A 14,462-nucleotide genomic window follows, 5' to 3' on the forward strand; every position below is an offset into this window, starting at 1 on the left:
TTGAAATAATTTTAAATTTATATTTCAGAGTATGCGCATTTTGATTTGATTGCATTGTTAAAGTTGAAAATTAATTATGTTAGCGGGAAATAATGTTGTGACTGATTGTACATTTTGACATTTTTTTCATATACAACACATTTTGTGAATTTTTGTTTATAAATTTTGTATTTAAGTTACATATATTACCAGCATCATTTACATACCGGCATATGAAATAGCGGCTTACTACAGGTATAGGAATACTATTAATTTATTTTAACAACATAGTAATGTGTTTACCAAGTATGCACACAAGTCATCCTATATCGAAAATAATCATGAAAATCTACGACTAAGTGAATATGTAGGTATATATACTTATGTATGTACTTATGTAATTTAGTGGCTTCTATTTAACTACGTTCGAGTATTTGGACGCATACAATTTTGACATTTATGGATCTATTTAAGTTTGTATATTTTACAAATATTAAACGATACTAACTACCTACATATTTGTGTACGCCTAAGCTGGGGTATATTTCTATTGCTACAGCATTGGTGCGTAAATGGCACAAAAATTGCAATGTTCCCAAGACCGAGTGTCTGGCGAACTATGGTTTCACAAATTAACTATGTTTATCTTTATATATACGTGTAATGGCACTTGAACTGAAACTTAAATGGCTAATCAAACAGTGACTATCCTAGCCGTTTGTATTTACAAAGCCGATTGTGTTTGTGTTATTCCTTTCATCTGGGCAGAGCTGGCACGTCTTTCCAGTGTGCAGTGTGCCCCTATCCCCTATCCCCTATCGCGTTCTTGGCTGCTCTTAGTCGTCACCCTAGTCGTCCATTTCGCGCTGAGACGCAAGCTCCAGTTCGTCGGAAGAAAAGCCCGAGGGCGATAAGCTCTCCGGAGGATAGAAGAATTGCTGGGAGGGTGGATGCCCACAGTCATTGCCGTGAGCCGTAGCGGCTGCCGCAGATGCCATGTCCTGCAGGTGGTAAACAGCTGCCGCGGCTGCAACCGCAGCCTGGGCATTGGATCCCCCGGAGTGTCCCTTGGGGCAGGTCTCTGCGCAGGCGCTTCCGGAGCCAGCGGTGACGCCGCCTGTGCGGCACCAGAGTTGCCTCATTTCTGCCCGCCGATTTCGCATCAGAACCTTGTACTCGGAAATCCTCATCTTTTTGCCGTCCACGATGCAGGTGCGCTTGGGGCGTGGTCTGTAGCGGTAGTCCGGGTGCTGTTCCATGTGAAGCTTCGAGAGCCTCGACTGTTCCTCGTAGTATGGCTGCTTGTCGGCATTGGACATTGCCTTCCAGCGAGCTCCGAGAATTTTCGATATATTCGAGTTGTGCATGTCAGGACATGCCTTCAAAATCTTCCTGCGCTCATCCTTTGCCCACACCATGAACGCATTCATCGGCCTCTTGATGTGCGGCTTGCTGTGCCCGTGCCCGTGTCCGTGTCCGTGTCCATGGCCATGGCCGTGTCCATGTCCGTGTCCGTGTCCATGTCCGTTGCCTTGCCTGAGGGGATGTGATGATGGCGACGCAGGAATCGGACCCAGTTGATCTGTGGTGACACTTTCCGGGTCCAACGCCGCCGATCGTTCAGAGTTCGTGCCACAACTATTTATTGAGTCGCGACTCATGCGCGTTGCCCGTGAGCCCCCAGAACCGACGGCTGCCGTATTCCACACTCTTCCCTGGAAAAAAATTAAAAACATAAATATGCTTACATTAGTAAAATTGTGAGTACACAAAATTAACATACGAGAATAGTTATTTCATTATTTTGCGATTTTTCATGCATTTCGTTTTTGCTTTCTTGAACAAGTTGGTACACAAGAAGAATTGTCTATCGTAAGACTAACCTTGCATAATTGTTACTTTACTATGTAACACATTTTAAATTACCTATTTTGCTGTTGCTTTTATAGTAAAAACTAGTACTTTAATAATCCCTATGAATTTTGCTATTGTTTCTCCAGGCCAAATTAAGAGTAAAAATATTATTAAAATTGTTAAAATCTTTAGTTTGTTGTTGCAATACCTACTATTGTTGTTTGTCACTATTTCCAAGTTAATAGTATCATAAAAACAAAAAGAGTAATAATTACATTTCAATTATACCCTTGCAGAGGGTACTATAATTTCAGTCAGAAGTTTGCAACGCACGGAAGGAGACATTTCCGACCCTATAAAGTATATATATTCTTGATCAGCATCACTAGGAGAGTCGATCTAGCCATGTCCGTCTGTCCGTCTGTCCGTCCGTTTCTACGCAAAACAAGTCTCTCAGACTTTAAGCTATCTGCATAAAACTTTCCAAAAATTTGTCTTTCTGCTGCAGGTATTATATAAGTCGGAACTAGCCGGATCGGACGACTGTAGCATATAGCTCCCATAGGAACAACCAGAAAATTAAAAATAAATAAATGAAACAAAATTGTTATTTCTCTAATTTTCAACTTTTGTTTGTGATTCTTTTGGACACAGATATATTACGCTTTTAATTTTTTTCAAATCGGAAAACAATATTAATATAAAATCGAATAATGGGGGTGAAAATCATCATAGCTTCAATGGGTTTTAATGGTTACTTATATAATTCGAAATTTAGATTAAAAGATTTAAAGATTTTTTTATTTTTATAAACTGCAAGGGTATATAAACTTCGGCTTGACTTTCTTATTTTTGGTGCTTTAACTATACCTATTATAAATACAAATTTTACTTTAAAACGATTTCAAGGTACGAAAAGCATTGAAGAAAGATAATGTGAGAGTTAACTATGAAAAAACCAATCGTTGATGTGAGGACTTTTATAAAAAACACATACCATCCTAAGCACTGTAGTATATATAGTATATCAAAAATAAATCATTAAAGCAGTCAAGGAGACATTTCCGACCATGTAAAGAAATATAATTGTATTCTTAACCCGCTCACCGTATGCAAGATCAGTTTAAAAGCTAGAGACTTGAAACTTTCGTAATCCTCCTTTATTGTCAGTAAGCTGATTAAGTTTGAAAATATCAATCAATTTGATGCAAATGCAAATTCGATAAATTTTAGCTAGATTTAGTTATTTTAGAAGAATTATCCGCACATCTTGTCTAATAAAATGGATCATTATCACAGAGAGAGAAAATCACCCGTTTCAAATGGTGTACAAAAATGAATAACTGAAAAGTATTTGATACAATTTTACACAACAGGCAAATAGAATTTACTCACGTGACTCTTCAAAAGAGGCGACTCTATCTCGCCGTAATGCTGCTGCCCTTGGTGCCAGCTGAGGGGGGGACTGGACACCACGGGCGTGAGGCTTGGTTCGCTGTGGTGCCTCTGACAAGAGCTGTTCGGCGAAGAACTGGGCGAGCCCTTTGGCTTGGTTAGATTCAGGGGAGCGTCCATCTCGGAGTCCTGGGCTTCGGACAGACTCGCCATGCTGTGGTTGTCCGTCGGGGAAGGTGGAAAGTTCTTGGGACACTCAGCCGTTCGACCGTGTGGCGACTCCGGAGGTGTGTTGTGGCTATAGGAGAGTATTGCATAAGATGGGTTCTCGTATGCTGGGGACTCCGGCCTTGACAAGCAAGCCCCTCCATTCCCGCCCCTTTTCATCTCCCCCATCTCCCCCATCTCCACTAGCGGGAGCGAGGCGGAGGGGTCAACGCTCGAGGGCTCATTAGCATTGGCACTGGTCGATGAAACGAGTACATTGTTGTTGCTGGAGAAACTGGTGCTGTTCTTATTGTTATTGGCAGCTGCCACTGCCGCAGCCGCCAGAGCCGCCTGTATGTGCGCAGCCGCCACGGCCGCAGTGGACCACATGGGAGCTAGGGCCATCTTGTGGGCGCCGGATGGCTCGTTTTGACTGTGACCGTGGTGGGCCACGGCCTGGGGACTCGCATGGCCGGGAATGAGCTGCAGCAGCTGTTGAGCGGGCATTGGGGGCTGCAGGAAGGCCGGAAGGAAAGGAACCAAGCTTCCGGAGGACACGGAGACTGCCTGCTGCTGGTGGTGGGGGTTCGGTGCTGTAAATCGGGCTGCCCCAAACTGGCTGCTCAGCTGGTTGTGCAACTCCTGAAGGCAGCTTTCGTGTTGCAGCCTCTGTACGTTCTGGAGGTGTTGTTGCTGTTGGGCACTTGCATCAATGTCGGTCATGCTAACGTAATGGGTCTGGAAGAAACGAAAATATGTGGTTTCTCAGTGAGTATGGATAGGTCAAATTAATTTGTCCAGAAAATCAGATTTATTAATGATCGAATTTAAAGCACAACAGCATATTTTATCCGAGAACCCATTGGTTGTCTGTGTTTTTCGATCGTATTTTCACATTTTCAAAATTCATCTATTATTGTAGAAGGTGTTGTGTCTTGACGTCACTGCATATTCGAAATATTTTTGTCATCAATGGCAACCCACCATAAGTTCTAGGGCAATTTTTTTTAAATTAATGGCGTTACTTTCTAAACTCTATGGCAAAAAGACCTTGAAGCAAGGCAAACTTTTCTAGAGCTTAGAAAAACGTGTCTCAAATGTAGGACAGCTTAGCATACATTTAAGCGACTTTTTCAGGCTGAATTTGTATTTCAGAATGTATAGATTTTGTATTATATATATTGTCTATATACCACATCACATCATACACATATACAATATAATGTATGTACACGTTTGTTTTGTTTCTGTTTGGAAATGAAAAGGCAATTTTCAACTGGAAAGCCCTGGGAAATGAAAATGGAGGACTATAATAAATAAACATAATAATCTTTAGTATCTGATATAGTATCTATCTGAAAAAAACTTTCATTTTTATTTGACTGGCGGACCGTCGGTGGGAATCGAACACGGGTCTCCCAAGCGCGACCCAAAAATTATTTAACCCTAAAAAATAGAAAAGTTTACTCACACTTAGAAATCATTTTCTAAAATGTCGTGTCCTGACCCTGAAATGAAACTAACCCTAAAAATATAAAAATTCCTCGCTCAACAAGCTTGTAGTCCAGCTTAAAATTGCCTGTTCATTTCCAAACAAAAACAATACATATACATACATTATATACATATGTGTGATGTGGCATATAGATATAGTTAGTTTTATAAGTCTTTCTAATTTTTAGAAAAACTTTCCCTAAAATATATGGTAAGCTGGCCTACATTTGAGACACGTTTTTCTGAAATGTAGAAAAGTTTTTCTTGCTTCAAGGGCTTTTTGCATTAGATTTTAGGAAGAAATGGCATTAATTTTAAAACAAAAATTCCCCTAGAATTTATTGTGGGTTGCCATTAATGTCTGTCCGTCTGCATGAACGTCGATATCACGGAAACCATAAAATTAAGAGATTTGGGATTTCAAATGCCTATACTTATATATCTTACGTAGCTCAAGTTTATTTCAAAACGGAGCCGCTCCCATTCTAACGCCCACAAATCGCGAAACATAGCCTAGTAATGCTGCAAGGGTATAAACAGTTGTTTATGAAGCTCTTAGTGATTCTGGTTCCATAAAAAACTCCAAAAAACATTAAACAAGGGAGAACGCTATAGTCGAGTTTCTTGACTATTAGATACCCGTTACTCAACCAACAAAATTCAAACTAAGTATTTCCCCTACAAAACAATCGAAGTTTAGGTGGCGCCGTCTGTCGAACTACACAGACAACACTAGAAGCTAAGTGCGTGCAGCACCCCCACCCCCGCTTACAGTTCTTTCGTTTTGTCTCTCTACTGCAGCGATTACCGGCAAGCAGCGGCAGAGCAGCGGCAGAGCAGCGGCAGAGGGTTTCAAAACAACATAACTTCTAAATCATTAGCTCGATTTTTTTTAAATATTTGTGTCTACCGATAGATATGACCGAAACACACTCACAAAGTTCAACACCTACGGTCTAACATGTCTAAGAGCGATGTTGCAGACGCGTTAAGTGTTTGGGGATATGTGGTCGTTAGAGTGGGCGTGGCTCCATTTTGAAATAAACTTGCACTGCTTAGGAAACACTAGAATCTGCGTGCCAAATTCCAAATCCCTAGCTCTTAAAGTTTCCGAGTTTCATGCAGACGGGCAGACGGTCAGACGGATTTTTGCATAATTGTGTAACATACATATTGTGTTAAGGGGGTGACGGCCCGCAAAAAGTAAAAGGGTATATTGTATTCGTTGAAAAGTATGTAACAGGTAGAAGGAAGCAAGTGTATAAAAATAGTATCGCAAATAGAGGCCGAAGATCGGCAATAACAGCTCGTGACAAAAGAGCCATGGTGACAATTGTGAAGGCTGAGTGATTACAAAGGAAAAGTGTTAGGCGTAAGTGGATGCGCTTGAAGTTGAATGAAATGGATATAAGTTCTTCTCTTAACGTTTTAAAAAAGAAAATTTATTAGCATTCGGCAAAACAAAGATCCTTTTTAAATGATTTAATTCGGACTGCTTCATCCAGGTATTTTGCCTACACAGGCATTTTTTATTTCAGCGTGACGAATGGGAACATGCAAAAAGTGTTTTTAATTAGTCGAATGCTTATTCATTTTTCTTCACAAAATTTGATATCAGATATTTTATGTTATATTATGTTATGTGTGATCGTCAGGACTTTTTTACCATGTTAAGAGGTGTTTTTGTTTGATATCAAAAGTTTTGCTTTGGTCAAAGTACCTGCATATTTTGACCATGCTATTTACAAAAAAACTTTCAACTATACTTCAGTACTAATTTTGTTTTAACAAACTACGTTTGGCAAGAAAGCTTAACTAACAAGGAAGGAAGTCAGTCTACGCTTATATACCCTTGTAAATATTAAAAAAAATACAAATGTTGTTAAACAACAATATTTCGATTTTTATGCTTTTATGTTTTACAAGCAGCTATTTGACATCGTGGTCTGATTTTAATTAATTTAGAAATAAATAAATCATTAAGTATATTCAAGTCAATTGAAAAACAGCCAAATTATAATTGTATCATATATTTTCCCGAGTGTTCCCTTGGGAGCTGTACGATATAGTCGTTCGATCCGACTCGTTTCAACTTCTACTAATAGTTTTAAAGCTGATGGACTTGTTTGCGTAGAAACGACTGGACAAACAATCGGACATGGCTAATTCGACTCTCCTAATCATGCTGTTAGGGTCGAGAATGTTTTATTAAAATACCATTTGTAAGGATATAAAAATTAACGAGAAAGTTGTCTGACATCTTACATCTTACATCTTGCTCATTTTTTTGCAAAGTATCTGATTTTAAATAAGTTTGTTTATATTAAGATAAGTTTTAAATTTAAATCAAAAGAAATAATTAATATGTTACAACTATTTAATGAAAATATTTCTTCCTTAAACCTGAAACCATTGTATTGGTTCAACTTCCTCGCCAAATTTTTTGGTGGATTCTTTAAGGTGAAAATTCTTGCTTCAGCAGCGTTAACTTCCCCAAACTGAGAAAAGTAGCCGTTTTCGTTGCTTAATAGATTTCGAAAATATTTATGAGGAATCTTAAGGACTAAAAAATTAAACAAAAATCGGCCAATTGTGTTACGGCTTCGTGATTAGCATTTGACAAAACCCTTTAATGACATAAATTTGTAGCTTTACTAGTTTAGAAGTTAAGGCCGTGAAAAGTTTAGCTATTTTAAGTGATTTCTTGCTAAATAAGCTAGTTTTTCAAAAAGGCGTAGAACAAACTTTTTCTGTAACGACGTGCCCAACACAAAATATAATTATTCCAGAATTCTAAAACAAGTCCTCAAAATTGTTTGAAACTGACAAACGACAAGGAAAACTTTTGTATTTTTTAAATATACCAAAAATGTTTTTTTTAGATAACTTTTGAACGGAGCAAGCAAATTTGGTGTCATTTGACGCGTAATTTGAACCAAATTTAAACTGTGTCAAATATGTGAAATGGGTTACCAACCCATGTTCTATAACTCCACTTAACAAAATTTTTAGTATGTCACTTTCGCCTTTCTCCTGAAACAATTAGTTTTCCTAAAGTATGCAACACCTTTCGATTGGTGTATTACTCGTTACGATCCGACCATCACAGCAGATTTTCAATTCAACGGCTATATATAGTCGTGCTATACATATATAGTCGTGCATAGTGATAAGGTATCTTCAGTAATAAACTATGTATGTATGTTACATACTCAATAGCTAAACTTACTCTTAGGCTAAGGAAGAACCACTGCTATGACTTGGTGAATACATATTTCAGCAGGATGGAGCTTTATCTCATACTGCTAACGGACTAAACCATGTAGTGGAAGGAATTAGTTAAAATACAATATATTTTTTAAAGTGATCATTCAGTTAAAAATAAGTTTCCATGTGTTATGTACATTACTATCGACAATATCGATTGCTACACATTACATACGGCTAAAAAAGCTTCCCGTACGAGTTCGTAGTGGTCGGGACTGGCACTATGCGTTGCTCAAAAAGGATTCGTGCGTGTCCGAACACGATGAAATAGAGAAAAACAAAACAGAAAAAAAAAATTGTAGAAACCAAACAAAACGTTAAAAAATGTAAATAAGTTTTAACAAGTAAAAGGTTTCATGAAAACCGAAAGTTCGAGTTTTGAAGAAAACTATTATCAATTTAAAAATACATATGTATGTTCTTAAAGCAAAGCTACTAAAATAATATAAATTTTTCAATTGTTGTTTTTCGACATGTAAAAAAAGCTATATTCGAATTAGAAGTTATCAAGCACTCGTATTATTATGGGCCACAATCAGATCAACTTAACTGGCACCGAAACACATTTTTTATTATTATTATTTTTAGCTTTCTCTCGTACTGCATGATTTTTAATTTTCTTTTTTAATATTTAGTTATATCTTCTTATCTTTTGCGATTCGGAAATAATCACTAAACATATACTGCACACTCACTTTTACTCATATTCACAAATGTTTTTATGCAAAGTCTTTCTCGCCTTGCACTCCCACACTCGCCACAGATCTTGATAAATATAGCAGGTGGCTCACCTCGCGCATCGTCAACAGTTGTGCCATTACAGCAAGTCAATCCTGTCGAGCAGTTCAACAATTTAAACAGGGAGGATGGCCCGAAAGGTCTGCGCCTGATTGGCCAGGGCAATGCGACACAATGGCAAATCGCAGCGTGACGCGTGTCCGTATCGGTATCAGCACCCGTAAACGTCACTGCCAAGCGACCCTCTTCTTCCACCGCCTACGACCAGGTTGCTTGGCTATGCTTATGCTCAGTGCCCACTGCTCAATGCTCACTGCTCACTGCTCAATGCTCACTGCTCACTGCTCACTGCTCTCAGAGCCAGCACTCGGGACACAGTGGGTATGGGTATTCATTCGGGCAGGGTATGGGTATCCAAGTCCAAACGCCCTCGGGATTTCGATTTTGATTCCACTTGCCGTACTCAGAGCTCTTACGTCCGCCCTCCGCCTTGGCATCTACTGCTCCTGTCGAGCCATCGCGGGAAACTGCCGGCGCTGGAGCAGCCGACGACTTCTGAGGCTGGCAGAGCTGAACAATGAACCGTTCGACGCTCAGCAAGCGGCAGCTGCGCACAGTGGGCGGAATAATAATCGCCCGGTAATAATTGTATCCTATTGAGAAACTAATTGGTCATGTTGATACAAGAATTTAAAGCTGTAGAGTTTTTCTTTTAAATACAATAATAAATACAAAGTTGCAGTCACACATAACAATAAATGAGTCGAAATATAATTAAAATAGTCGATGAAAGTGACAGGTTTCTATAAAAAAAGAGTCCAAGCAGTAAAATTGTTTGGAGCTATCTACAATTTAACCCAAACCGAAGCATTCTTCTCCACTCGTTTGCCAGTTTCTCCCACTGTGCACGGCGGCAGCTCCACCTTTTATTCTCTTTGCCGCTCTTCGCTCTCCAAAGCGACGGGTGCTCTTTCCACGCTACTCCCACCCTTTAAGGTCACGAGACAAGCTCGCCGAGCGGTTGGTTGGGGACTGCCGTAAATGTATGTGGGCGTGGATTCAATTGTTCTGCACATACATATTGTTGCACGAATTACGAGAATTGTCTCTCTCGCTCCTTGTATTCCGACCAAAGTTTTTCCCATCTCTCTCTCACTCAGCCCCAGCCCCAGCCCCAGATCTGGTCCTGTCTCTGTCTCGTCCGCGTCCCTATGTGTATGTACGTGCCTCGCAGCCGAGCGAATATATGAGAATGCCGAGAAACAAAACCTTTTTGTTTCTGCTCGACTCCAAAATCGATAGAAAGAAAGCCAAGGAAAGGGCATTGTCCAACTCAGCCGCACATATGTACAGTGAGGCCCCGCCCTTTTTCGTGCGTCGACGTCGCAAGTAGTGGTGGGTACGGCGGTACGGCGGTACGGCTCCGCTGTCTCAGCCAATTGTCTCGTCAATTACTTGTTATTGTATTGCCGCAATGCGATTCGGTTGGCGGACGGATAGCGGAAACTAGTACCGTAAGTATATCGAAATAAAGCACATTTCGTTACAACATGTACACGTGGATATGTACATACATACATACATATATTGTCTTTCCGAACCGTTTCCACTGGTTCGATCATGAACGCAGGGGCGGTGCCAGGGATCCATCTAATAATGGCTCAAAATGCTCTCTGTAAGACAATTTACTGCACAAAGCACATGCTCGTATTGAAGACATACATATAGGGTTCATCAAACGTGTACAAAATTAAAAATAACGCTTATCTAAACATGCATGTGGGAAACATGAGAAGTTATTTAACTTTGTCAAGAATTGATTTTGGAAATTAGTATTAGTAACTGTCTACCCTTCTACATGCACTTGCATAATTGCATGGAAGAAGGCACAGCATTTTAAAATTGTGTACTTGCATTTATATACAATCATTTAATAAGTGTTCATGCATAAATATTTAACATTCGACTCTGTAAAGACCCAGATCCGCAGTTTTTTTTTTAACATGGCTGGGCCTAAAGCGTTGTCAATATGTTTTACGAATTTGAACTTTCTCCTCGTTATCGGTATCTTCTGATATCTTTAATTCCGCAAGCTCTACTATAGAGGGTTTCAAGTTAGAATTTATACACGCAAATTTTGAAAGGCATTACAGAGGTCTTGAAGGTACAAGCAAAAACTTTAAGCGCGTTTTTCTTAAAATGTTTAGCAAACGGCTAAACCGATTAGTTACAATTTTAACCCGAGCTTCTTAAATATATATTTTTTCACTAATTAATCGAAGGTGTTTTCCCAACGACAAATATTTATACTCTTACAGAGGGTATTATACTTTCAGTCAGAAGTTTCGACTCCATAGCTCCCAAATATTAAAAAAAATAATCACAAAATTTAGCTTCTTTATTTTTAATTTTTTTTTAACTCTTTTTGATATAATAAAATTTTGATAGTTCAGAATTACGCTTTTAATTTTATTCAAATCGGAAAACGACATCATATAGGTGCCATAGGATCGAACGAATAATTCAGCTGAAAACAACTTCAATGTTCTTAAGCTTATACGCAAACAAATAAAAATTTAAATGTTTTTAAATATATTTCATTTCTGCAAGGGTATATGAACTATATGAACTATGAAGTTTGCTTCCTTTCTTTTTTTTATAAACAATTTAAAGGTGAAATTTTGGTCAAAATACATTTTTGTTGTTTAAGGAACCGCTATTTTGTCAATAAATTTTATATTGCTTATTCCTTGGATAAGTTACTACATTTAACTTAACTTTAACCAAAACTGTTGGGTTTTTTGCTTTCGAAGTCCAGTTCAGAGGTAAAGTGGTCACCGCAAAATGTACTTTTTTAGTGGAGCTCCAGGAGATCAGTTGTAGTTTCTTTCTAAATAAATATTTTTGATTATACTTAGTCTTAAAAGTTTTCTAAGATAAAATTCTGGAAAATTGCAAGCATTGCATAAATGTAATATTTTTTAAAACGACTGTCGATTTTTATGCGTATATGTTTAAAAACAGTCCGATGTCGATTTTTTGCCAAGTTTTTCAATCTCTTCTATAGAATCTATAGATCGACTGTCCTAGTGATGTTAATCAAGAATAAATATACTCTATAAGGTCAGAAATGTGTTCTTTACTTGTAAATTATATATATTCTTGATCAGCATCACTAGGAGAGTCGATCTAGCCATGTCCGTATTTCCGCCCGTCTGTCCGCCCGTCTGTCCGTATAAAAAATAAAATAGAAAACAAAATAGTTTGAAAACTATTTTATTAAGATCAATTTGTTAGGGCAGCGTGATTAGCTTTTGACAATTTCTTTTTAGCTTTAGGAGCTAAGAAGTTTGCTTTTCCAGACGATTTCCCGCTAAGTAAGCTAGGTTTTCAAAAAGTTGAAGAAAGTCTTTTTTTTCTAACGACGTGCCCAATACAAGAAAAATTATTTAAGGATTTTAAAACAAGTGAAAATGACAAAAAGAGCATGTTAAAAAAGTATTTCTGAAATAACTTTTGAACGGAAAATCGGACACAAGCAATTTCGACCCATATTTTCAACAAAATTTACGTGAATTATTATACCAAACCGGGCAAGCCGAAGTTTATATACCCTTGAAGTTATTGCAAAAATGGAATATTTTTTATAACCTCTAAACTTCAGAAATAACAAACCATTACTATACATCTGAAAGAACTATGAAACAAAATAAAAAACAGAAAAGTTTAATTTTTACAACATATTTTCCCAATTGTTTCTATGGAGGCTATATGCGTAATCGTCCGATTCGGCTCGTTCCGACTTCTCCAACAGGAAGAAAACTTTGAAATTATAATATCCTTTGCAAGCGTATGAAAATGAACTCTACGTCGCCCACTGCAAACTACTGATTTAACCATAAAGAGGGCGTTTTAAATAATATAAAAAGTGGCACTTGCGGCGCGAAATAAATACTTTTGTATTTTTCGGAAACATTACCCACGAAAAATGTCCAGGTTCAGTAAAAGGCAACCCCTTTGTAACTTTCTTACGACGAAGATAAAAAATATATATTTTGACTTGCTAAAAAGGGATGAAACCGATTTGTGGTGCTTAAAACAACTATTTTATTAGTGCTTTAATTTTAAAGAATTTTAAAGAAAATAAAAAAAGATTTAAATCGATAAAATCCTCCAGGGGTCTTCCTGATTAAGAAAATTACAATCAAAATTATTTGTATTACCATTTTTCTTTCCAAGTGTAAGTGAAGTTTTTCACCTGTATACTTTACAGTCGTTAAATGCCTAAAAATCAGAGATTTTAAACTTTAAAGAAAAAAATGTATCGTTTTTATAACAGTTTATTCATACTAACTATTTTAGAAAGCCATTTGGTTGTGAAGAAATGGGTGTGAAAGTGTGAATGAAAGTTTTTTTTTAATATTGGTTCTGTTGGGCGGATGGCGCCGGTGGTAGTATTGCTGTACAAAATCCACGTTTGGGAGTTGTTCAGGATTAAACGCCTTAGAAATTAAAATAATTTTTTTCCCGAAATACACAAACCTGTTAAAAAAGTAAATAAATAGAAAAAAATTAAATATTTTCCGCTCCTTTTGTATTTTAAGAATAATGATTTAAATTATTTTTAGTAAGCATGGTAATAATATCCCGAGAATGTAAAGTATAAATCGTGTAAATTGAATAAAAACTGTGAGGGATGTTTTAAAACTAAGAACGGTAAAATCAGTTCTTATTCTCTTTTGAATCGCAAGTTGCTAGATTCAAAGACATATATAATGACACAAGATTACAAATTTAAATTAATAAAATTCACCAGAGATCAAACCGAGATATTCCGGTGCAAATGGACCCCCTGATTAAAAAAATTACACTCAAAATTTTCGTATGGTACCATTTTCATACCCCTGCAGAGGGACCACTGTATCATATAGCTCCCATAAAAACAATAAAAATATATAAAAAAAATTTATTTTATTTTTTAATTTTAACTTTTCTATTGCGTAATTATACCCTTGCAGGGGGTATTATAATTTCAGTCAGAAGTTTGCAACGCAGTGAAGGAGACATCTCCGACCCTATAAAGTATATATATTCTTGATCAGCATCACTAGGCGAGTCTGTCCGTCCGTTTCTATACAAACTAGTCTCTCAGTTTTAAAGCTATCTGCATGAAACTTTCCCAAAAGTTGTCTTTCTATTGCAGGTAGTATATAAGTCGGAACGAGCAGGATCGGACGACTATAGCATATAGCTTCCATAGAAACAATCGTATAGCTGCCATAGGAACTATCGAAAAATAAGCTGCAAATCATTATAGCTTCAATGTTTTTAAACATACACGCAAGTAAATCATAATTTTAATGTTTTCAAAAATGTTTAATTCTTGCAATAGCTGCAAGGGTATATAAACTTCGGCTTCCCGAAGTTTGCTTCCTTTCTTGTTTTTTTTAAAATTCTTTTTGACTTATTAATAATTTGAAAGTTTAGAATTACGCTTTTAATTTTATTAAAATCGGTAATCGATATCG

The 14,462-nt window shown here is 37.4% G+C and overlaps 1 protein-coding gene across 4 annotated transcripts in view; it reads right to left on the minus strand.

Annotated features, from left to right (window-relative positions):
* The window catches only part of LOC108145306 (transcription factor SOX-6), a 51,581-nt gene continuing 37,119 nt past the window's right edge, over positions 1-14,462 (minus strand). For 2 of the 4 annotated variants that reach the window (XM_017270645.2, XM_017270646.2), the window contains exons 5-6: positions 3,229-4,173; positions 1-1,694 (exon numbers count right to left, since the gene is read on the minus strand). In XM_017270645.2, the coding sequence (XP_017126134.1) occupies positions 828-1,694; positions 3,229-4,173 (1,812 nt within the window). In that variant the 3' untranslated portion in view covers positions 1-827. Of the gene's footprint in view, positions 1,695-3,228; positions 4,174-8,891; positions 9,468-14,462 lie in introns of those variants that run through there. The other 2 variants (XM_017270647.2, XM_017270648.2) reach the window with 2 other exon arrangements.

Source organism: Drosophila elegans, unplaced genomic scaffold (assembly GCF_018152505.1).
Source record: "Drosophila elegans isolate 14027-0461.03 unplaced genomic scaffold, ASM1815250v1 contig_349, whole genome shotgun sequence".
Taxonomy (NCBI): Eukaryota; Metazoa; Arthropoda; class Insecta; order Diptera; family Drosophilidae; genus Drosophila; species Drosophila elegans.